Source organism: Strigops habroptila, chromosome 7 (genome assembly GCF_004027225.2).
Source record: "Strigops habroptila isolate Jane chromosome 7, bStrHab1.2.pri, whole genome shotgun sequence".
Taxonomy (NCBI): Eukaryota; Metazoa; Chordata; class Aves; order Psittaciformes; family Psittacidae; genus Strigops; species Strigops habroptila.
The window spans coordinates 23679974-23705216 of record NC_044283.2 but is presented as its reverse complement, the minus strand read 5'-3'; the positions used below and the strand labels follow the sequence as shown (position 1 = coordinate 23705216).

The window sequence follows — 25243 nt, the reverse complement described above, 5'->3', positions numbered from 1 at the left end:
TTTATCTATGCAGAAGCAAAGAACTGTGGCTCCTGCAGTTTACAATATTATTGTAATTGTAAAACCAGTTGTTTGGGGTTTTTTTAGTTTGGTTGTTGTTGTTTTGCTGGGGCTCCACCTCCCTCCCCCCCAAATGAAAATAGACTAAGTGCAATTATCACATGAGTTTGAATGTCTAAGACTACGGGGTAAAGAGTTCACAGGAGTCTGCTGTGTCACATAGGCTGCAAAGGTCCAATTTCTAAAATGCATTTCTCCTGAAACTGAACATAAGCTGCAGCAACATAGTGCCAAATTCTTCATCCTAACTCACTCACTTTTAACAAATAGCTAGCTCCCTCAGTTTATAACAAAGGTATACAGCGCACTCCTATGCTTGCAACTTGGGCACCTGCAAAACAGGTAACATCATTTCACTTTTCTTGATAAATACAAAAGCACCAATTAGCTCAAAGGCATTACACAACACCACTCAGGGCAAAGTAACAACACCCTATAATGTGTGACTTAAAGGTGAGATTAATCAGAAATTGCATTGAATTTAAGTTAAAATGGCAGGTCTTCACTTAGAAGATGAGCAGAACACTTGAAATGTCCATCATCATTTTGTTAAACCATAGATCCACAAATGCCAATTAGATGTCTACCTCCTAATTAGGAACCTAGTCTGCAAAAAAGTCAAGAGAAACAACCCGTGTAATCAAGGCAAGTTAAGAGCCCAGGTGGAGGGTAGTTTTTGAAAGGACATAGAGCTGTGTGATTCTGGGACTAAGTAGTTAAAATAGGCACTCAAAAACTCTAGGTGTTTTCTCCAAAAACATGTAGACACAGCTGCAAATTTAACTGTAGACTTATTTTGTTCTCTGTAATTTCAAACATGTCTAGGAAAAAGTACTTCAATCCTTTCTTGCAAAAGAAAACGTACTGGGGGTGATCAGTGTTGTGTACTCACCTTAGTCCTGTAAAATCACAAGCAAAAATAAATGCGTAAGAAAACTGCAACATGCATTTACCAACTTCTATTCAATGCCAAGTTCTTAAACATCTATTCCTTATTTCTGCTCCCTTAGATACACAAATTTGGTATTCCACATCTTAACTTGATGGGATTTCTCACTTGAATGCTTATGATTTACAACATATTTGCCTTCTAATTTATTGGAACTGCCTTTTTATCTGGGGGGGATTTAACTAAAGCTGTTTCCATATGTTTTGAGCCCTAAGCTCGAGACCACAGATTTGGAACTGTACAATGTTTTTCTATTGCGCAGGTTGGTGTAAATCCCATGTATGGTGTATATATACATAATACCTCCACGGTGCTTCAGCAAGACATCTCCTATGAGTCAAGCAAACAGCATGTGGTAATATGCTGTTTTCCAACATTATAGCTACAGTCTACATTCAAAAGGTGCAGGATTATGTCAGTGGTTTGTCCCCAATAGATCACAGCAGCTTTGTGTCAAATCCTACTCACGAGAGTTATTGTCTCACATTGCCCTCAAACAAGAGACTATTTTTAATGCTTGCACCTTTTCAGCAAGGACACAACTTGCTCCTAAGAAATGTAGACTGAGCCAAATCTCACCCACAGCGTGCGACGTGCACACCCAACTCCTGCCTCAAGCCATGCAGCAGCAAGCCTGCATGTCACAGTCACAGCACTGCAGTGTGGCCTCTCTCCCATCCTCCGACACCACCCGCCAGGCTCTGGATTACAGAGCTAGGAAGAGGTTTCGACAGCGTCCTGTGGTTGGAGGCATACTACCTACTGAGGCTCCACCCTACCCACTCCTCCTTCTGAGAAAGGAGCTATCTCTATTTCCCAGTCACACAGGTCTCAACTCACGCAAACAGAAATTTGAGAGGTCCGACTGTAGGATTAGATAAAGTTCACAGTGACTCAAGGGTGAAATCCTAGCCCTAATGACATCAACAGAAAAACTCTCACTGACTTGAGGGACAAGATTTCAGCCCATATCCCAAACGTGGGTGTTTTTTAAGCTGACGAAATTCATGGTTCTGATCCTGTAGAAGATTTACACACCTCTCACTTCACATACTGTGCAGTTCAAGCTCAATGGAACCATTAACATCAAGTAAAGTGATGCTTGTTGGTACGTTTTAGTGAGATCCAATCTCTAATTGTAAATACAAGCTTAAGATCTTACACTGTAGTGAAAGCTTTCAAACAGCACAAAAGGAACTCCAGAGTTGCTTGCTCTGGTGATTTTTTTTCTTTTTACTTACTTTTGTCTGATCATCAGCTTTAAATACATAGCAGATACTTTGCTGATTTGCTGCTCCATCCTTTATCAGACAAGCAAAGTAGCTTGGATCGTGGCTGTTGTGTATCAGTTTGTGGACATGCTGTGGCTTGTGTTCGAACAAACCTGAATAAATCAAAGGGTCCCACTGCTGGATTTTCCCAGTGTCTGGTTCACATCGCAAACTCGCTGGTGAAACATACAGTCGGATTTGGCTGACGCTAGGTTCTTCTTTGGAAGACTTTGCACTGAGCATCCGGATCTCTGCCACAATCCACGGCAGCATTGACATGGTGGTTAGGGAATGCACTGGCAGAGAACCAACAAGCTGGAGACTGAAACTTGCTGAGAAATCATTCGGTATTTGGTAATTTTTAACTTTGAATGTAATTGGCTCCATTTTATAGTCCTTTACCCAGACTAATTCATCAATATTTCAGTTCCATGGAATGACTTTTCTGGAAGGTTCTTTGATTAAGGAACAGAAGATTTCTGTAAGGAAAAGAAATAGTTATGTAGGTGCTGAAACCCTATTAAAAATGAACTGTTAGTAACACAAATATTTAATAGCATCAGAAGAGATAAACTGATTCTCTACGATGACCTATTCAGCACATTTCCCCTACACTGGACCTTACCATTTCAGGTCCAACAAACGTAATAGCACTAAATACATTGGTTCAAAAAAAAAGTCAGTCCTGATTTAAAAGTTGGTTTACAACCCTTGCTAAACCCATCTAATAAGTAACCAGACTCAAAAACACACATTCTTTCTAGCCTCTGTCTGTTTCATGGGAGGTGCACATGGATCACACTGGCCTATTTCAATCCTATTATCACAGAAAGAACTCAGCTGAGCTTTTCTGACCTTCAGGACAGTTGAAGTCAGTGCTTGCTAAGACACATTCACATTTGGGGGAGGAAGGAAGGTCATCGTCCTTGTTCATAGGTAGACAATTTTGACTTTGGCTACTAACATGGAGTTGTTTCCTTGGGTAGTTTGCCAAGTGATCATGGGCTGTTACCAAACAGACTTTTTCATTAAGTAACACCCCAGAAATCTTCATCTGAAAAAGCTAATAGCAGTCAACTGACTGACTGCTGATACAGCTATCAGATAGCAGAGATAAGCATCAATCCTTACAGCATCCCACCAAAAAACATGGTGATTCACAACTCATGATTACATTTTGAGGCCTCTCAGCCAGCCAGGAATACTTAATGTGTGCCACATTGATATTGTATCATTTTCATTTCTTAAAATATCAAATGGAACCAAGTTACATGTAACCCTGTTATAATCCTGTTACACCCAACATATAGTACCACCACTGCTGTTACTACATATTAGTAAGTTTAGTAACAAAATCCAGTAATTGCATTTATCAATTTCATTTTGCAAAATATAGCCTATGAAAACATAGATTGGCAGGTGTTATACTACCATGTTTTTTAAATCCTCATTAATTGAACCTGGCTTTCAGCTGCTACATTATTTTTGTGTGAGACTGATGAGAAGCTGACAGGCCTATAATTGCCTATGTTTAAATACCCTGACACGAGTTTACCCTCAGCCTTCTGAGAATTTCCCATGAAAAGACCTATTAAAAACAACATGAGCAGTCCAAAGAAGTCTTTACAAAACACTTTCAAATATATTTGAACAAGTATTTAATAAATGGCATCTGTTTACTGTGGCAACAGTATTTCTTGTCTTTGTTCATCTACAAACATGATGAAAAATAGCAGTAGTTTTCTCATGAGTTTTCATTAAACTGTGTCCTTTATTTGTCCTTATAAAATATTTTCAAGCTGAGTTTCTAACAGTGCTTCACCCTGTTGAAAGTTAAAGGAAATTTTAGAATTAAAAAAAAAAATCTAGAAAAAATTTAAGATGGGAATTCATTTTGAACTAAACAAAGTTTTAAAATGCAACCAATTTACAAATGTCCCCATGGGGAAAAATGTTTCTGTAGTAACTAGCAAACTGTAAAAGCAAGAGAACTGCAGAAACCCGTGTTTGGGTACATTTACTGCTTTGGAACTTTCGCATCTTTTGACAAATGAACTCTGTGGCTACATTACCAGTTCCAAGGATGACAAATTTAGCAAGAGAATCCAATAATGCAGGTTTTAAAGACACTATTTGAAGAAATTATTATAAGTAGCTTTCTAGATGTGTAGAACAATTTCTTCAACAGGCTTTTTATAAACCAGGGGAGGTAAAGGGGGAGGGGGAGAGAGATGAGGAAGGTGTTGGGGAAAAAGGCAATGAAAATCCAGAATTTGGGTCCCTCATTTCAATTATACTACAACTCTATTTTGTTTCACAAGCAAGCAAGAAAACAGCCATCTTTAAGATGAATGTAAATGCATTGAAACCTATGGGATAGCAGCTTCACAAAGCAATTTTTATACCTGATCAACACAGACTGCTAAACACAATTATTATTATAGTTTCGCATGTCAGGAATCAAAATGGTCTCTTCTTCTTTGACAAGCTATTACAAATTATTTTCTTCTTAACTGTAATAATGAAAAATAGCTCCGCAACTGCAGGGAAGATCAGATTCATTCTTAACTACACTCGTGCATAGTCCAAAATACAAGGTTTGTAGCTTTTAGTGTTCTCAGCATTTAGTGGCATATATAATCAGCTCAGAATAAGAAAACCTAAAACCGCTCCATTCTTAGTTAAAAACAGGAGAAGCGAGCTCCTGCACAGATGATGACCTATTAGCCACATACTTTTTGTAACCATATTTCTCAGAACTCTTTTGTAAAAAATTCCATTAAATAAAATGCATGTAAAAACACAACAGAGTCATCCTCATTTAAATCAACTTTTCAAGGAAGAGACATTTCATTTGGATTACCACCATCCACCATGCTCTTTTAGTGCAGACCTGCAAGGCACTGCAGCCTCAAATAAGACTAAATATCACAATATAATACATTACTTTGCATGCTAACACTAAGGACTGAACAGTATGTAAGAAAAAAAAGTCTGATACTCTGTCATACTTAAATAAACACTGTACTGCTGGAATGCATTTAATATAAATGCAAAACTTCTTGGCATTCATCTCTCTTAAACAAAATAAACACCTTGCAAAGTCAACAGCTTAAATACTCCAATGTCTGTATTTGTTATTTCTAAAGAAAAACAGTTCATACTAAATCAAAGTAGTTAACTAGAAGTCAGAATGCTAGGGGTTTTTTTTCCTAACATTAAGAGAGGCTAAAAGTGCAGTTTCTCAGAGCACTAATTCAGCAGTACCAGAAGGTCTCCTTATCTAACCCGTATCGTTCTGCACGTTACCGTTCTGCATGTTTCTTCTCTCTTTTCCAGCCATTCTTTCCTTGTTTGCTCCTCGTATCATCCTTATCTTAATTTATATGCAAAGCCCACTAGAAATTACACCAATTTCATGCTGCCAGCATTAATGTCCTGTAAGTTTACACCAAGGACTACGTTTTACTTCCAGACCATGAAGTATTTATGTGCACATTTAATATAGACCTAAAAATAGTTCTATACATCTTAATACGCCTATTCCCAGCCATAAAATTAAGCACATATCATGGTCGAAGAGTGTCTGTGCTCTGAGCTCCGTGTCTGCCCCGACTCCACCACTGGGAATTCTGGCACCTTCACCCATGTCTGGTTGCCACCACTCAGTTCACCCCTCTAAAACTTGGCTGCAGGTGCTGTACCCATTTGCCATCCATATTAGTACAGTAGGCTCCCAAGTGTCTCCCTGATTAATTCACAAACATCTTCTTCAAAGCAAATGCTTATTTCACCTTTAATCCAAGAGAGGATAGAAAAGGAGTAAAAATAAAGCCACCCACTTGTTTCCTTCCACCTAAACTTTGATCTTCTGTTGACAGCTTTAAGTGCCATTCAGCTCAGTTATTCTGGGCTGGGAGAAGATTGCCAGACTTGGCTTTGCACACAGGCTGAATGTCTCTCGTTGTTCTCGCAGTGCTCACGGACATAACTGGGACAGCTCCTCTTTCTCCCCTCCACCAGCATCTTCTGAAGGATCTCCATTGCTCTTGCACTTACAGCTGAGAAGAGCTTGAGTGGCACTCCTCAGCTAACAGCTTTGCTGCTGTCTGAGAAATGTTAATATTCTCCAAACTGTATCTTAATGTTGCCACTGTTTAACCTGCTTTGATTTAGCTGCACTTGCTCTATCAGCATAAAAACAGCCAAGCAAACTGTAGCACATATGATATTTACACAAAGCATGCTATTAAATCTTACTCCACCTTCTATACTAGGAGACACCAGACCGAGTCACTAACGTGGAAGATATACATGGGAACATACGTGTGCTCTTTGTCCCCAACTTCTCCTTCACTGTGATTAACCCAGCCACTTCCCAGAAGCCGGAAGCAGTCTTAGAAAGCATGCAACACTACACTGACAGTACTGTAGCAAAATCTAATACTGTGTTTTTCATCAGGCTCTTGTTCTTCCAAATTGAGTTGTATTCTTATCTTTTAATGTCACCAGAAACTAAAAGGAATGCCTTCAGAGAGAAGTCAGGGTGATGGTGGGACAGATACAAAAAATAGTACTTCTGCCATTCTGAAACTCAGGTACTTCCCAGGTACGTGTCTAAGCAGCTGTGCATCATGCAGGATGGCACTCCTCAAAACTCACCTTCTCTTAAGAGTAAAGACTATCATGAGGACTGAGGACAAGGTAGAGGCTCTGGGTGCCATTTGGCTAGATAGGGCCAGGTCAGCTTTGAGGTTAGGAAGGAGAATCTTGTGGGGTACAGAGAACAGATTGTGCTATTAACCTGGGAGGGTGGGGCACTGGAAATCAGGTTTTGGCAGCTGGGGTAAAACCAGGCAGATCTGGGATAGACTCAAATGAATACAGAAAAAAGGCAAAGGGAGAGATTGTTCTAAACCAAAAGAACACACACAAATTAAGGGGAGGAAAAAAAAAAAAAAGTAGAAACTACAGCAGTAGTGAAGAGTTATCCTTCATCCTTCTTCCGCTGTTTCTTCTGGACAAAATATGGCACAGATATGCAGCCAAAAATTTCAGACTCTTGTTCAGAACATAGGTAACTACTGACCTAAGCAATCCTTCACTTTCTTCCAGTTCTTCTCCTGATTTGGTAGCAGTTCGAGTGCTGGGACCCACAGGAGAACTGATGAGTTTAGAAGATGCGTCAAGCAAGGAAGAAGTCAGAGCTTCCACACTTCAATGATTAAATGAGTTTGACCTGTGCACTGTTGAACAGAAAGACCCCAGCTTCCTCGAGCTTTGCAGTTCATCTGAGACAACTGTGAGTTACTCCCTCAGGCTGCTGACATGACAGCAGGTTTTTTCTGTAAAACAGTTTTCTTTCTCTTCTCCAAGAAGCTAAGCAAAACTTCCAACCATATAGCAAGGTCTTGTGAAAAACAGCTGGTCTTAAAAAGCACAAATTGGTTCAGCTCTTCTCTGCACAACTTTAGTGCTGAAACCTGCTGGCAAATGGAACGAAAGGCACTAGTACCAACTGCGCTTCACCACTGATTATTTTAGCAGAAATATCATACTACTTAAGGATTATGAGGAGTCCTGGCCTATAGCCAGAGCTCTGGAACGCAAGCCAGAGCTAAATACCACTCCTCTCCCTCTCTGTCTGACCCCTGACTGAGATTTACATTGTCTTCACTCATGCTGACAGACTTCTCTATCCACCTAGCGGGATATATAAAATACCACAAATGAGAATATGTATTAGGTATGTCATGATATGGTCACTGCTGAGAAGAGGTCTTTTTATGTTTCCATCAATATGTATGAAATTACTCTCTTCTCTAGTATCACAACACATCGTCCATTACATCGTTCTATGGGGCAGCTAGTTGCAAGCTTTATGTCTTTTTTTGGGTTTTTTTGAGGTTTCAAACAACATTTTTGGCCTGTTTTCTATAGTTAGATAAGATCATTTAGGTATCGTACCACAGGTTGCTCTCCGTTTTCAAATAGTTCTAATTTAACTCAAACTGGTAGTTGGAATCACAACACACCCTTCTGTTGCAAGGATGTTCTTTTTATCTCATAGCTACTTATTATCTGCTGTTTCCTTCTGGAGCTATAGCTTGCTGTGTGCAAGAGCATGTGCAAGTCCAGAAAACAACTCACCTCAGAAATTACTTTTAATTTCCCTTTTTTTTTTTTTATATACATGCATTAAATGCGGACTTTTGACATATTCTTTTCAATGCCTTCAGCAGCTTCAGACATGGCCCTGAATAACGTTCCACCACATATTCTGAGCAAACCATTTGGGTTTGTGGTAATAATCACATACAAGTTTATAATCAACTATCAAATTAAGAAAATAGCTCACTGTTCCCACCCTTGACACCTATTTCCTTAATAGAGTCCACAGAATATGCTGATGATTGAGGTCTTCTGAGTCAGCCTCAGACGGACCTGAACAAAATTAGGCTGTTCTACCACTGCAATGCACTAAGAAAGTCTTTGTAAAAGAAAGCTTGTTAGCTACATGGCATTCTGAATGCTGTGCTTTTTTCATTCAATTGCATACCCCCAGCCAAATACTTGCATCCAACTTTTCAGTTAACCAAATTATAAAGTGGAAAAAGTGTCAAGTCATCCATGTATCACTGAATGTGCTTCACACTCCTTCCAGCCTGTCATTTTTCTTACCTGCAGCATTTCTACTTTTGCATATTACATATGACTTTCAGCATTTATATAAAACAAGCTGTGATGAATTTCCATTTTGGCATTTACAAGTGTTAAAAGCATAATCACAGTCATCGGCTCAGACGTATTTGCTGTTAGGCAGATGTATATATTTATTAATTCTCACCCACGATATTCCATTCAATCTCTGGTCTTAATGGCAGGCACAAATTCCACCATCTGCACTCATAAAGTTTCAGATCTGCTGCATTAGCCTCTCTCCCAAACACAACACAGATTCAAAGCTCTCAATCTTTTCAAACTGCACTATAAATAACCACATTTGTTTCATACCTCTAGCGAACACGGTTTCAAGAGCTCATTCCCTTGTTAATTTCATACGCGAATTTAAAGGGCCACAGAAATAGTGCACCAGAGTGTGAGGATTTTAAGGTTAACCTCAACCGTGCTGCTGTAGGAGAGGTTAGTTTCACCCCTACGGGAAGAGACGCTGTGTTGCTCTGCTCTGAAAAGGAGGAGGTTCTGGGAGAACTCACACCAAGCGACTGTGCACTGACGGGAGAGGAAGACGCAGGCAGGAGTGAGAAAAAGAACTAAAAGCAGACAGTAGCACATCTGCTCAACCGCAGATTAAATTCAAGCAGGTCTTTTGGTCACTCTTACGAGAGACCCGCTCTCCCAGGTCCCTGCGAGCTGAGAAGAGCGGCACCGGCCCCCCGCCATCCCCGCTCCGCTCCCGCCCGCCCCGTCCTGCCCCACGCAAGTATTGCTCCCAGGGCAAGTGCTGCCACTCTACCGAGGGCTGCGTTACGAGCGTCGGAGTAGAGAAGAGAGGAAGAGAAGGAGTGAGAGAGGGAGGGAGGGCGTCCGCCCTTGCTATCCCCGCCGCCGGCACGGAGTGGGGCCCCGGCCCTGGCCTGCCACGCGCTTCGCAGCCGTTTCCTCTCGGCCGGGGCTGCCTCCTGCCCCCTCAGGGTCCGGGTACAGTGCCCGGCCCGGCCCGGCCCCGCCGCCCGCAGCCGCCCCGCGGCGGTGTGCCTCACTTCTCGCCTCAACTCCTCCACTTCCTCAAAGCTAAAAGCCGCTCTCCCTCCGTTCGCCTCCCCCTCCCAAAACGCGGCTCGGCCCCTCCAGCGCCGCTCCCCCGGGCCGGCCCGCAGCAGGGGCACGGTGTCCCCCACCGCCGCCCCGGCCGCCCCCCGCCAGGCCTGGAGCTGGGGCTGACCGGCCGCCGCTTACCGCCGCCTGGCCGCCGCAGGATGTGCTCGCTGCAAGGAAGTGTCTTCGGCGGGCAGCAGCCGCGGGCTGTCAGGCGCCGCCGGCCCACCTCCCGCCGTGGGGCGAGAGACAGAAAGCCGCCAACGGGCCGGGGGAGGGGACGCCACACCAGCGCCTCAGCGCACCGGCAGCCCAGGCGGCCCAGCCGCGCCAGTGGGCTGCTCGCCGCCTCCTGTTTCTGTCCGCCCCGGTCGGGACGGGACCGGACGGGCCGCCCCGCCCCTACCTGCCGGCGGTCCGGGCGGGGGAGGTCGGGCCGCACACCCGGCGGCTGCCGCTCGCTGCCTCCCCCCTCCCGCCCAGCCAGCGCAGGCGAAAATAGCAACAGGCGGCGGGTCCCCTGCCAGGCGGCGTGAAGAGGGACAGGCGCCCGCCAGGCGTGGCCGGCGACAGGCGGGTACCCATATCGCGACAGTGGGCGGCTGAGGCCGCCTATCCCGGCCCGTTTCGTCCCTGTCAAGGAGTATTTCGGCGGCGCGGCCCCGTGTGCCTGTCACAACGTCGAACTCCCACAGGAAGCATGTCGTTGCTGCCTTGCCATGGTGAGCCCGGGAGGTTGGCTGAAGGTGCGGGCACGGAAGGTAAGGCGGGAGCCGCTCTCAAGCGGAAGTTTGCTCACGAAGCTGGAACTAGCTCGGCATTTGGAACCTGAAGTGGTCAAGTCCCCCTCGGTTTGGGCCCAGCGTTGCCCGTGGGACAGCCTTCCACGGGCTCAGCTTCTCTGAATCACCTCACTCCTTCCTCCCACCTCTTCCACACACGAGAAGCCACACATGCATACAGATATTTATATAAAATCGCTGTAGTTGACACTAGTTGGTCTTTAAGTTGCCAGAGAGGATCTGGAGACTTAATTGTATACTCTTCTGTGAGTGCTCTTTCAGCATGATCAAGGCACCTTACATTCCCATTCTGCAAACCACTTTTACATTCAATTAATTTCAAGTCATCTTGGCAGTAAGACTGCTGATTTTCTTACTTTAACGCCTGTGCGTATTTGTAGAATGAGAGTTTTCTCAGGGAAATCTGCTCTGCTGCTGCATGTGTGCTATTCTGTGAGGGAACATCCCTACTTGAAAAGTGTATGGTGGCTGTATCTACATGGCATTTGCTTGCTAGGTGTACTTCCAAAGGATTGTTGATATGTGAATTGAAGTGTGAAGCAGCAGTTTCCCCAGAGCAGTTGTTCCCAATCTGCACTCAGTTCATGGTTTGCTGCTTCTTCATACAGGGGAATAGGTATGAATGCCTCTTGTTTTTAGTGACATCCTTTACATTCCCTGGGAATGGGAATGCCACCTCTCTGCAAACCATGTCTGTCTTAGTTTTTAAACCATCACAGCTAAGGACAAAGCTTTTTCTCCAGTTGTCACCCGCCAGACTCAGTATCTGAAACAAGTGTGTCCTTTTGCTCATTGTAAGCCCTGCTGCCTGAGCACTGCATGCCTCTAGTCATGTTCTAGAAGATGCTGAGCCGTAGTCCCACCCAGACGGCTCCAGCACTTCAGACAAGGTTCACGCATTACCAGATCTTTTTACTGCTCTGCTGTTGCCTTTCAGAAGGTGGTAATGAAACAGATAAGGATCCTACAAGACTGTTTCTTGCTGGTTGGGAAATCTTTGAATCACAACAGAAGTCAACACTAGAGCATCGCAAACACAAATCCTTTCTTCCTTCTCTTTGATAGCTGGGAAAGAAATCAGACTGTGCTTGAACTCACTGACAGGGACCTCTATCATTTTTCCCATTATCTCTGGCTTATGTTTTAATCCTTTGCTTAGCAGACTTTTTCATTCAAATAGGCATAAAGTATTTCCTTGTAGTTAATAGGAGATGAAACAAACCTGAGGTGTTTATATTTGACAAACACCTTGAAAAGCTATTCAGGAACAGTCACTCATCTGTTTAATCCCACCAATTCCTGTAATACTTAGTAAGGTGTGGTAAAAATATATTATCTGAGTGCTTCAAAAAGAAAGTAAATTTTGGTATAACTTTTGCAACATTTTGTGATAATTTTATTTTAGAATATTTTTATTTTTTATTAAAACTACCTAAAAATTTCCAAGTAATAAAAATACAACATCTGTCAATGGTTTTAGAAGGTATTAGTCTGATGTCTGCCACCAGCTCAACAATAGATGAAAATGTCATAGTAAGAACAACATATGACTAATGAGATAGAGCGGAGAAACACACAGGTCACAGTAAGCGTCTGGAGCAAATTCCGCCATGTTCAGCTGTGCACGTGTAAGTGGCCATTCATTTCCATGCTGGTAATAGAGACTTTAAACAGTGCTATGACAGAAATCAAATTGTTTGCAGAGAAGCTGAGAAACAATGCACAAGAAAAAGTTTAAAGCTGAACCAGATGAAACAAAGAGCATTTAGGTATGAACACACTTTGGTGTGACTGGTGATAACAAGGGAAAAAAACAGCTCTCATGGGTAAAGAGTGATTCTGAATAGCCATGCAGTAAAGCTGCAACTGTACTATATGCTCTATCCTTGCGGTAGGAGGGTATTTCAATGTTACGTAGCTCATGAGCTACATAAAGTGAAACGGATATGTAGAAGATGGGATTGTGCATAAAGACACCTTCTCTTTCTCATTTTAGCACCTATCAGGTCTGCAAGATGTGGTCCCCCATACTCATGATTCAACATCCATATTTTCCTGAAGATGGGTATTTAAATGCTTTATTTGAAGAACAGAAAGGTCACTCTGTCTTGTTACGTCTGTTTATCCAGAATACAGGAAGACAAGTTTGTTTCTTACTCAGCCTGAGAGTGTTCAGCCTGCCTTCCATGAAAGTTACCTAATCATCAGGCTCCAGGACTGATGATTGGACTGCATTCCTTCTTTCTGCTTCCTGATGAAAGTGTTACTTACGTAGGGGGAAAACCTCAGCTTCATTTGTGAAAACAAGAAGAGAACTAGAGAAGGGGGGGGGGAGGAAAGGCACATGTTCCAGTACCTAAAAAGTAAACATTTCCATATATTCCAGGGACTGGAATCCCTGTATTCAGGTGAAAGCCATGAGCACCAGACTTACTAATAATTTTTGCTTTTCTGAAACAGTAAATCTCTGTTCATTTTTCCTTCACAGGTTAGTTTTTCTTTGCAGTAGACTAGTAACTAAAACATACCATCACATTAACTTCCTCAGACTGAGGAGGGACATGAGCCTGGGATTTCCACATCCTGCAAACATGATCTGTAAAAGAACACCAGTTTAAGCATTATCTCTTTGTTCAGTCACACTTCCAAAAAATGCAGAGAAAACTCCACCACTGCCTTTTGTACTGAACCTGGATAAACGGGCTTGTATGAGGCATGCTATGGCAACATGTGGGCAATAGAGCCTCACTTGTAGGCTAAGGAGAAGCATCTACTCAGTTGATTCCAGTTGGGGTAGGATTGCAGATCAGTACAGACTTAGGCTGCATGTGCCTGGCCATGGGTGAGGGCACAACTTGGGGCTGCCCAAGGGTGACTGTGGATTCACCCTTTGAAGTACCACAAGGCAAATGTGCATTTTTAAGTTTCCACCCAAGATGCTTTCACAGTTCAAGTCGCTCCATAGTTGGGCAGCAGTTGAGAGCACTGACACTTTGAATTATGAATTTGAATGCCGGCACCTACATTACGCTTCAGTTGCATTATAAGCTTCTGTGCTTCTCCCTCTAGATGAATTGTACATAATGACGGATTTCTATTGCTATTATATAAAACAGTCTTAAGTCTTTATTTATGATTTGTTTCATGTAAAGCTGTTTAGTACCTTATTAAGGGCATGATACTAGCTGTTTTGCAGTCCTTTGACTTAAGTGAGCTCTGGATGAAGTACTACATTCTTATCCAATGACATTGTATCTCCAGATGCTATTTATATATAGTTACAGACATTTCATAAACAAAATTTGAATTATAACTGTTATTATAGCACATTTGCCTACTTCATATGCTGTAGGAGTGCGTGCCAGCAACATTAGTTAATGATTATCTTCATAGACAAGAGGCTTTCTGTTATCACTGATCATGAGTAAAGAATCAAGAAAGAGTTGAGCTACTGTTACAGATCCTGTCTGCTGCTCTCTCTGTGGTTTTGCACATTTCAGATGTCATCATTAATTCTCCCTGCCCTTCATTCCCATAAATACACTTGAAAATGACTTACCAGTGATTGTGTATTTTAAGCTTTTCCTTTTGTTTGGAAGCTGCTGTTGCTATGCCATCATTTATATTACAATTTATTTAGGTGGGTGTCAATATATGATTGGACAGTTTAATAGGTTCATCCCATTATGCACAGTGTTCTGATAGTGCATGACCTCATTTCAGTTACCTGGCGATTGCTATACAAAAGAGAAATGTTGGCTTCCATGCAGAAACACTATTCTTGATGAATTTGAGTGCTTATATAGTGCAAAGAAATACCGTGCAGGGTGCCAGTTCAGCTTCAATTAATTACTTTTTATTACTTTTGTACTTATGGGCAGAGAAGAGTTTTGTTGGCAATTATTTTTTTTTACAATTAATTTTAGATTTATATATGGCATCCAGGTGCCTTCAGCCACAGAATCCTGAAAGTCTCCAGTCTTGTAAAGACTTATGCTGGTGCTTAAAACTGTTAGTTTGATATCATTTTAATGTTGCTATTCACAGTGACTGTTAAACAAGGACATAAGGTTTGCTTATTGTTGGCATGTCAAAATAAATCCCACAACCACTGGAACTTTGAAAAGCAGTAGCAAGCAGGAAACTTCATTTATGGAAACTTTGTAGGTGAATTAGTTACAGCTTTAAGCCCATACTTGTACAACATGAAAATAATTTTGTATATTAAATATTCTTTTATAGTGAATTCTTGTACAATTTGTCATTATATAGCAAAAGTCTCAAACCCTTCTGCAACTCAAGTACAATACTTCTGGTTTTCATAATATGCTGTGGACTAGCAGGACTTACACAGCCTGTGGATATGCAGGACTTACACAGCCTGTAAGAAAGATGAAATGTATTTACTTCCATCTAGCCAAATGGTCAAAAAGTTTACTGAGAAAAAAAAAAAATCAGGGGTGAATTTAGGTTGTGGCTGGTAAACAAACTAATAACTTTGAAGTGAAGTCCAATAGTCTACTCTTAAAGCATTACTATATTTTGGGTATTTTAGGATGAGTTTCTAGTACTATGCTAATTTTTTCTTTGTCTAGAGGCATTTTCCCCCTAGTCCCTTAGGCATGATTCCCTATAGGATAAACCATGTACAGCTTTCATTGGAATTACGTGTCTTAATGTGGCTCATTTTACATGGTTTTGGTAACTTAGGGATGTGTCTTACTCTAGGAATAGTTAGGGATTCCCTGATACTTGAGTTCAGTCTGGGCTGCAAGCATTCTTTATTCTAGCCATGACAGTTCCCATTTCTGGATAAAATATTAGTGCCTCTGCTCCCAGTTCAAGGCTGATTATTCACAAATTATTTAATGTCTGTCCTGGGACTAATCATCTCTAGATTGGCTGCATTATCTTACACAACACTTTGATGGAGGAATTAGACCAGCTGTGAAGAAGTTGTGGCTGCACACACATTCCAACTTGCAATATTAACTTCTCTCTATGGTATACTTTTACTGCCTTTGTTTCGGTTCTGTATTTCGGTTCTAGATCCTCTTTCTCTGATGCAAGACAAGGTTAGTAAAGACTCTAGCAACAACAAGTTTCATCTTGTAATTCCGTAGTTTGTCATAGTTGTTCAATGAGCTTCATAAACCACCATGGGGTTTTTTTGTTCCCCCTACCGAAGTTGTGAAATTCTGTTTGGAACAGAGCAGGAAATGGAGAAGTAAATCACTTGTCCCTGGGAAGACAGAATGATACAGATTGGGTCATCATCTTGACCATATCTGTACTGTTTCTGAGGATGCTCTAAAGCCATCTTAAGGATGTCTCAGTATATGTCAGCTTATTGCTGTCCCCACTAACAGACTTGTAAGACATTTGCAGAGTTCTCCCAAGGACATCCACGCAGTGTACAGCACAAAATCTCATAGGCCTTTGTGGAATGGCTGTAAAGGCCCTTTGGTCTTGCCTTATACTGTATTCACCTCCATAAGACCTTCTATATAATCTAAAAAAGGGCTTCTCAGCCTGATGACAATAAATCACAGTCTTGCCATACCAATACCTGGTAGAGGTAACCAGTTTAGGGGATCCATTAGGTGGAAGATGGGAGAGGGACGAGGAGGTACCCTCTAAAGGTCTAAACAAGGAGAATGGTGAGGACGGTGACAGTCGGGGCAGCATCATCATGGCTCTACTATAAGCGTGTTAGCTGGTTTGACTCAGAAGGGGCTGTTTAAATATCATCTAATCCAATTCCCCTGCAATAAGCAGGGACATCTTTCACTAGATAGGTTGCTGAAAGCCCCATCCAACCCAGCCTTGAACACTTCTATGCATGAGCCAGCCACAACTTCTGTGGGCAACCTGTTCCAGTGCCTCACCAACCTCATCATAAAATTTTTTTGCCTTATATCCAATCTAAATCTACCCTCTTTCAGTTTAAAACTGTTACTCCTTGTGCTGTCACTACAGGCCCTGGTAGAAAGTGTCTTTCTTAAAAGCCCCCTTTATATATTGAAAGGCTGCAATGAGGTGTCCCTGGAGCCCTCTCTTCTCCAGCCTCAGCTCTCTCAGCCTGTCTTCATAGGAAAGGTGCTCCAGCCCTCTGACTGTTTCTGTGGCCCTCCTCTGGACCTACTCTAACAGTCTTTCTTGTGCTGGGGGTCTCTGGAGTTGGATACAGTACTCTAAGTGGGGGTCTCACAAGAGCGGAGTGGAGGAGAATCATCTCGGCTGACAAAGCCCAAGGCTGCAGGCTTGTATAGATGCACAGTCTCCCTTGCCCTGGGTATAGCTCATCAGTGCCCAGATTGAAGGCCCTGCCCCAGCCTGCCTCCTCCAGAACTGTTCCTCTGCCTGTGCTCTTCAGTGTGGGACCCCACACACCCAGAGATGTCACCGGTGAGTAATGCAGCTGCGATACATCCATCCACACTGTGGTTTAACGTCAGATATAGCCTCCGCAGGAGGAGGCTGCACAGTCCACCCACCCCATATGCCCCAGGTTTGTAGCACACTGTCGTTGTTTAAGCCCAGCCGGTAACTCAGAACCACGCAGCCGCTCACTCACTCCTCCGCTTCTTCCCCCACCTGCTCCCGGAGGGATGGGCAGGAGAATCAAAAGAATGAAAATCCCCCAGGTTGAGATAAAAACAGTCCACTAACTAAGGTATAATACAAAACCACTACTGCTACCACCAATAATAATAATGGTAAGGGAAACAACAAGGGGAGAGGATACAGAATACAATTGCACACCACCCGCCAACCGATACCCAGCCTGACCCGATCAGCGATCTGGGCCTTCCAGGTAACTCCCCCCAGTTTATATACTGGGCATGATGTGCCATGGTATGGAATACCCCTTTGGCTAGTTTGGGTCAGGTGTCCTATCTCTGCTTCCTCCCGGCTTCCTGTGCCCCTCCTCACTGGCAGAGCATGAGACTGAAAAGTCCCTGATCGGAGTAAGCACTACTTAGCAACAACTAAAAACATTGGTGTTATCAGCGTTGTTCTCAGACTAAAGTTGAAAACACAGCACTGCACCAGCTACTAAGAAGGAGAAAAATAACTGTTACAGCTGAACCCAGGACACACACCTAGGCTGTTGAGAGTGTGTTTTATATTTATCATATGTGTACCACAACTCTTGTTTCAGCATACATGGTTTAGTGTGTGGTGTCCCTGCCCATGGCAGGGGGGTTGGAACTAGATGACCTTAAGGTCTTTTCCAACCCTAACTATTCTATGATTCTATGATTTTTCTTTCAAGAAGCTTTTGTCTTTAGCATGCTGGAAAATGATGCACGCCCCAGCATGATATGCCCCCTATTGCTGTATCGTCTGAAAAGGTGCTGCCCAGTCTCAATCTTGACACTCAGTCCACAGTGATCACACTGTGAGAGACTGAATACCACAAACAAGTCAATCTCAGAAGCACTGACCAACATCATCTAAGCAGTCAGCGAGCAGTCTGGTTTGGGAGCTTGTGAAGAGCTATTTGCTTTGAAGCTCAGGCTGCAATGCAGTGCAGGAAACCATGCTTTGCAAGAGTGGCCTGTGGTTGAGTCACAAGCCACATGTTCAACTCTACCAGAGTGAAATTCAGGTATAGGTCCAACATCTACCCTTCCACTTCTCACATAGCCAGTACCTTGAAATAAGGTGCCTTACTCTGTGTCTCCCTCTCATCCCCCAACCTGACACTGGGCTAGAGACAGGCATGGACATTCAGTAGTCTACTTGTTCTGCCAGAACTGATGGTGCAGCTGGAACATAACACCCTACATCAACTGCTATCCTGTATACCCAAAAGACAGCACTCCTTTGAGAGAGGATGTTCCACAGACATAAAAAAGCTTTTACAGGGAATGGCAGATAAAGCAAATTAAGGACAAGTTAGGAGAATCAGACGTCCCAATCTTCCATTCTGCTTGTCATCCACCTGCTCTTTTCTTTTAATCAATGTGCAAAAGACATAGCAATAGCATGTTGGAGCTAATTCCTTTAAGCTTTGTTCTCCTACTTGAGTACTGGAGTACCCAATCTCCATACACTATCTCAATTTAATCTTCCTCCTTACCTTCTTCTTTTCATGTCTTCCTCCTGCCTTTTCATAAATGAAGGAAAGCAGGACCTCATGTGCTGAGAGGCAGGAAAGAGATGATAAAAACGAACCCTTACAATAGCAAGGGTAGGGAGCAGTGGGAAAGGTTCCTGCTTAATTTCTCTTAATTAATATTGATTTCAAAAAAACCAGGGGCAGAACAAACCCCAGCATTTTAAAAGTCTGGTAATGTTGCCTTCAGATTTCATACAAAGTTTATTTAATCAGAAAAAACTCCAACAGATTAATAGACTTTCTGCCACAAGGTCAGGTGGAAAGGGACTGGTGATAAATCTGTTTCAGTGTCTGAAGAAGTTCTACTTTCCTTTTGAGAATCAGTTCAGATTTACAACATGCCAAATGCACTGTTTTAGCACACTTAACATGCATGAAAAATGTCTGAAATACTATGTAGTTATTTTAAGCCTTTAATTTGTCCTTAGCTTTTATTTTCAGAAGGAAAGGACAGCAGGAGTTGATATGTGCAGAAATTTCATGCAGTGTGACAAAGCTCATTGCACTGTAGTCAATATTGATATTCTCTTGACAGTTATTACCATATTCAGTAGCCCCTAGGGTCCTATTTAGGAGTATGGACTGTATTATTCAAGGCACCAAATAAACATGCATCAATAAGAACCTATATCTCATCTTCGGTTTAGTACAAGAGAAATGGAAACAGAAAAGTTGGGGGTCTGAATAAGCACTTTCTGCACAAACTAATAACCAATCTTTTTAGCTTTCTACTCTAAAGGACTAGGATTTCATTAACAGCATACTCTTTCCTCAGTACCCTTCTTATTACTTTATTTTAAAGTTAATTTTTTATGCCAGACAGATGGAGCTTGATATGAATGATTTGGACACTGCCTTTGACTCTGCACAGCCAAGAAAAACTGATGTGACAGCCACAGAATTCAGGGACTACTCCTTTCCTCGTGTCCTCCAATGAATACGCTGAAGTCTGCAAGGTAAAAGTAGGCACCCAGTGTTTGTTTACCATCAGCTAACAAGGTAAGTTAGTATTTACTGTGGATGGAACAGAAAGTTTGTTATTTTATGAATAATTTTCTAAATTTGATCCATGCTTGGTCTGGCAACTAGTCATTCTCCATGGGATACCAGAAACAGTTCTGGCAAAGAGCTTTCTTTACCCAAGAAATACTGGGGCTGTTAGAGCTACACTGATATCCAAAACAAGCACTGAAAGTGCAGGAAACCCTTGTATTAAAGTCAACTGGTAACCTCCAAATAACCCTCTTGGGCTCTGCAAGTGCAGACAACAGCAGGCAATAAAATGGAAGCTTCTGCTCTAAATCAGACGTACAGAATTCCGCACTAAGTCATGGTAGCGTACAGTGCAACAGGCTCTGAGGCTGTGGTATGCACTGAAGTAATTATGCTTAGTTCAGTGAGGCAACAGAAAGGTGTCATATGTAGATACGTTATCTTAATATGTTCACGGTATTGAAAGGCAGTTTAGTACACTTAGTATCTCTAACCTGGAATAAGATTTATAGTCTCGCAGCAAATAGATCTTCAGCAAATTCACTATGAGTTTCTTGTTCATTTGGACCAAAATCTCTGAGAAAGATCACTATTTCTGAAACATCTCCCCCAGGTTTGTCAGAGTCTCACCACAGGCTTTCAGTACTTCTTGCTGACAGAAGAATTTGCTTTGCAAATCTAAACCTAGATAAAGTTGCACAGTACGATCAGATTACTCACACACAAAAGAAATAAAAGTCCCCACAAAACAGGCTGCATTTCAGAAATCAGGATATTACTTATTTAATTAAAACAAGTTTTGATTGGAATACATTTGCAGTCAACTTTTAGCTCATGAGGCTTGTAGTTCAACTGATTGGGGTTTTTTGGTCCTTTAAAGGTAGAGGTACTTTCCTTCCAAAATAAAATACTAGATCCAAGAGTACCAGAATAACTCTTAATAAAAGCAGAAGTCTTTTTAGTTGTGTTCTCAGATGTTTGGTCCTAAAAATCCTTACTTCTTAAATAACGCACTTCTAATGCTGCAAGAGCCAATTAAGGCAGTAATTTTGCTATTTTACTCAGTCTTTCGTTGAAGATTATTTTTTTCTGGTTGAAAGAAGTGTTTTTCAAGAGCATTGACCAATTCATCTAGTTCCTTCTTCAGCTGCTCAACGTCACTGAGAAAACAAAATCCACACAAATACAGAAACACAGTGTCACAGGGGAGAAGCTAAAAAGCATACTTTCGGTCTGAGGAATTTTTAAGTCTGTTGCATTGTTTTAGACAAACATTTTCTATTCATACTAATATGTACACTTGATTTCTTACGGTAATGCACTGATGTTCACTTCCAACTGATGCATATGAATAAAGGCACTTAAGTATACTTGCAATAGTATCTACAGATGAATTTTCATCTGTGAGACAGCATTATGTTCATTACAGAAGTTAATAATTGCTTTTCTTTAAGACTACATGATTTCCAATGCTATCACTCAAGGGTATAATTACTAAACATAGAAGAGTTTAAAATATATTAGGACATTTTATGAATAGTTATATAAGTTTAAAGCAACTATATGTAAAAAGAGAGTGAATACCTGAACTTTCATTTAAGGCAGAATGTTTTTCTTGATGATGTTTTCACTGAATGTAAAACCAAGTTCAAAGGAATTTCAGTAACAATAAGAATGCATCAACAAATTTTGTGCAATTGAAGCTTTATGTAAACACATTTGCTAAAATAATGACTGTAGTAATATTATTTGATCATGGAGAGCCCCTTCCCCACCAAAACAATACCAAAAAGCCACACAGCCCCTATTACACAGCATTTACTGCTGTGAGTGACAATACCTGTTTCCAGGAGGTGCACAAAGTTCCGAATAGTATTTGATCTTTGGTTCCGTCCCACTGGTTCTCATTGTGGCTACTCCTCCATTAGCAAAAGTGAAAGTTATCATTTGGCTACTTTTACTAGTGGGAAGTATCTAGAAATAGTAAGAATAATTGTTTTAGAAGCCTGGAAAGTGACTATACGTAATGAATTCAAGACAAAACTCATGATGATGTCGTATAATACAACTAAGGGATCATGTAAAATTAAGCTTTGTTCTGTTTTCTTCACCGTGGTCTTGAGCCCACAACAGGCAAATGACAGCCTTACCATCAACCTAGAATCTGGTAGCAGTACAATATTGCTAGGGTAGCTCATTTCAAATCTAGCCAACATTGTTACTGCAGATAGAAATTGCTCTGTGATGGCATTTCCCAGGAGGAAAAGAAACATGGATTGTGGAAAACTAAAGAACCCAAAGCCACATCTCAGTAGACAGCTTAACTTAGAAGAAAATAATGCAAGATTGCTGTACCAAGACAGCAAGATCCTACCTCCCTTTACAGTCCGTCATCCCAGAGAGAAAAACCACCACAAAATCAAACAAAAAACCCCAACCCTCCCTCCACCCTAACCTTCATTTCCTCTCACCAAGGCAAAACAATCATCCCCAATCTAACTTATTTTAAGACTCAGCATGTAACATAATGTTGAGTGTTTCTCCATAGAAATGTATATACGTACTTCTATGATTTATATGTAATTAAAAAAATACACTTACAGCCTTTTGATCTGGCTGGCTGCTGTCATACCCAGTAGTTAGGTCCCTTATTCCAGAAACTTTAAATCTACCGCAAGATTTTGGGTATGTGTTTTTTCCATCAAAATTTCTAAGGTTATCAAAAAGCTGTTGAATAACTTTTGGATCATGGCAGATGAAATATGAAGCTTTAGTAATATGGAAGCCATATCTGTGAAGACACAATATGAATGAATGGAAGAAACAGTGTTCATAGAGTTGTAAACAATACACATTTTACAACTTTCTATAAAGTGAGAATCTATTCTTATGGTTACCCAACAGTAGCATCAGTTCCCCCCATTTCAATTTTAAAAAGGCCTTGACAGCTTAATTGTCTTAATTTACATACTTGAAAGAAACTTCTGTGCAGGCACTTTTTCCTTTTAATTATTATGAATGAGAAAAAAAAATGTCATTATCGCCTTGGAAAGATCTAATCACCATAGGAGAACACTACATCTAAACAGCTTCTTTGGCTGGACTTCAGTTGACCTTTTCTGAGTCAAACAAATTCCAGACTGTTTCTTCTAGTCATATTTCAGAAGCTGCTCTCTCATTAAAGCATTTCTACTTAACTAAACTGTTCTGAACGTTGTTTCTTTACCTTATCTGTTTGCTGCCAGGTAATACGATGCAGAATCGGCATCAAACCCAAATGACCTGCTAATACTGACTTTTCAAAACAGCACGTTGTTGAAAGGCATACAAGCCTGGTCTGGTTGTTTAAGCAAGATAAAGATCAACACTTGATTTGTTTTCAAGATGCCAGGAAATGTCTGAAGGACAGAATCTTTCGTTAATACTGGGATGTTCCTGCTAGAAACCTGAAAGATTCTTTAAATGGGGTCATGTTTATAACAACTACCAGTCCATAGTTGTTAAGCCAGTCTTGAGAATCCAGCAAGGGAATTAACAAAACCTATCCTATAACTTAAAGAAGTGATGAGCCTGCTAGGACTGTGTCCTTTCCCTGTTCCGCATTTTCTTCTTTGAGAACAGATCTCCTTTCTATACCTCCAAAATACCGAGCAGAGTTTCTTCTGCTTCAATAGCAACTCACAAGACAAATCTGACAAATATGAAGTAGTAAGGAATAGAAAACTGCAACGTTATACTACCCACAAATGAAAATCAAACACACACAAAACGAACCCTCCCCCAAACAAAAGAAGAATCCCCCTTTCAGTCCTAGTTATCAAGCATCAATTTAATAAGGAAGATTTGTAACCTTTCCTGTATCTTTAGCATTTCAAAAAAGAGTGACTATGCGCAGTGACATCTTACTTTGAGGTGCACCTACAGACTGCTTTTATGTTAAATAAGCTCTGACTTTGAGAGTCCTCTCCAGTGGCTATGTACACTGTGACACAGCTAAGCTCCACTCAGGTAAGTCTTCTGAGGGCAACCTGAAGCAGGTGTTTACTAAATGAGTATTTAAAAAAAACAGAGAGAAAAAAAATAGGCACAGGACAGAAAAGGATAATTCTTTGAAAATAACTTCCAGCTACTAGTAATTAAGGGAATTCTAATGTCAGATGTTATATGTGCATCTCTAGGCATTAATTCCTCTTCCATGCACTTCTATTACTGCTTCTTGACCTACCTAAATTTCTGCTATGTACAATAGCTGATAAATCCCACAACTGATTTCTGTAGGCCCTTGAATAAACTAAAGAAGAACAAAAGAAAAGCAGTGTCCCAGATTAAAACCTCTCAGAGGGGTACCCAGCTGTATATAGCCAATAGTTATGGCTAGTCACAGCACTTCCGAGCAATTAGCTCAAATTCTAGTATTCAGGAGCAAAAAGAACAATGAATGTATACTATTCATTAAAAAAAAAAAAAAATCAAATAAAAAACCCCAAACCAAAACACCAAAAAACCTCAAACCTGAATAATATCATAAAAAGCCTAACCTAAGAGCCAACTAGAATTAAGGACAAGTAGTCCTGCAAGCAGCACAGAGCAAGCTGGCTTCTATGAGTAGCATAAATATGCCAGAGCTACTTACACCCATTCTGCCATCAACGTTTTTGTGCTTCTGGCACATTTAAGCAGCAAGAGGCGCTGTGCTCTCTACAACACAGCAATACTGCTAGCCAAAACCCAGGCCAATCTTCCATAAAAGGACCCAAGAGCAGAACTTCCCAGAAGTCAAAAACCTTTCAGATAAGCAAATATAAATACATCAAAAATCTCATTAACTAATAGGGAATTAGTAAGGTAATGTTATTAGTTTTAAAATGACGCAAAATGAAGTCATAAATGTATTCATGCCCGTGAGGCAGGACTGCTTTCTAGATGGGTACTATAGTACAATAACCCAATTTTTATTTCTTCATATACTACAGGTTGCTGTTAAGTCCCTATTAACCACAGTATGTGGAATGGAGAAAATCTGAAAATTAAACAATTCTCATTGAACTCACTCATCATAGACAGCTTTCAGCTGCTGAGACAAAGACAGATTTCTGGTTGCCAAAAAGCTAGCCATCTCTGCAGTTATCACAGCAGCGCTGACACCATCTTTGTCCAGAACAGCAGGACAGCACATATACCCTAAACAAAGAAAATTATAGAGTTAAATATAGTTAAACCAAAAGTGGAAAAATTTTATCTTCTAATCAGTGTTAATTTT

General features: G+C 41.3%; 2 protein-coding genes and 1 long non-coding RNA gene across 9 annotated transcripts in view; 1 reads left to right on the top strand and 2 right to left on the bottom strand.

The window, feature by feature from the left end:
• The window catches only part of TBC1D1 (TBC1 domain family member 1), a 114110-nt gene extending 103824 nt beyond the window's left edge, over window positions 1–10286 (bottom strand). For all 6 annotated transcript variants that reach the window (XM_030492198.1, XM_030492200.1, XM_030492202.1 and 3 more), the window contains exons 1-2: window positions 10201–10286; window positions 2251–2759 (exon numbers count right to left, since the gene is read on the bottom strand). In XM_030492198.1, the coding sequence (XP_030348058.1) occupies window positions 2251–2667 (417 nt within the window). In that variant the 5' untranslated portion in view covers window positions 2668–2759; window positions 10201–10286. The remainder of the gene's footprint in view (window positions 1–2250; window positions 2760–10200) is intronic.
• A 370-nt stretch (window positions 10287–10656) lies between these two features.
• LOC115610702 overlaps window positions 10657–25243 on the top strand; it is a 19133-nt gene continuing 4546 nt past the window's right edge. Inside the window, exons 1-2 of one of the 2 annotated variants that reach the window (XR_003992309.1) lie at window positions 10657–10820; window positions 19810–19989. This is a non-coding gene — a long non-coding RNA (uncharacterized LOC115610702). Of the gene's footprint in view, window positions 10821–19173; window positions 19990–25243 lie in introns of those variants that run through there. The other variant, XR_003992310.1, reaches the window with a different exon arrangement.
• Window positions 20738–25243, bottom strand: part of PGM2 (phosphoglucomutase 2) — a 19704-nt gene continuing 15198 nt past the window's right edge. Inside the window, exons 11-14 of the mRNA XM_030492626.1 lie at window positions 25035–25164; window positions 22585–22774; window positions 21824–21957; window positions 20738–21143 (exon numbers count right to left, since the gene is read on the bottom strand). Coding sequence (XP_030348486.1) covers window positions 21041–21143; window positions 21824–21957; window positions 22585–22774; window positions 25035–25164 — 557 coding nt within the window. The 3' untranslated portion in view covers window positions 20738–21040. The remainder of the gene's footprint in view (window positions 21144–21823; window positions 21958–22584; window positions 22775–25034; window positions 25165–25243) is intronic.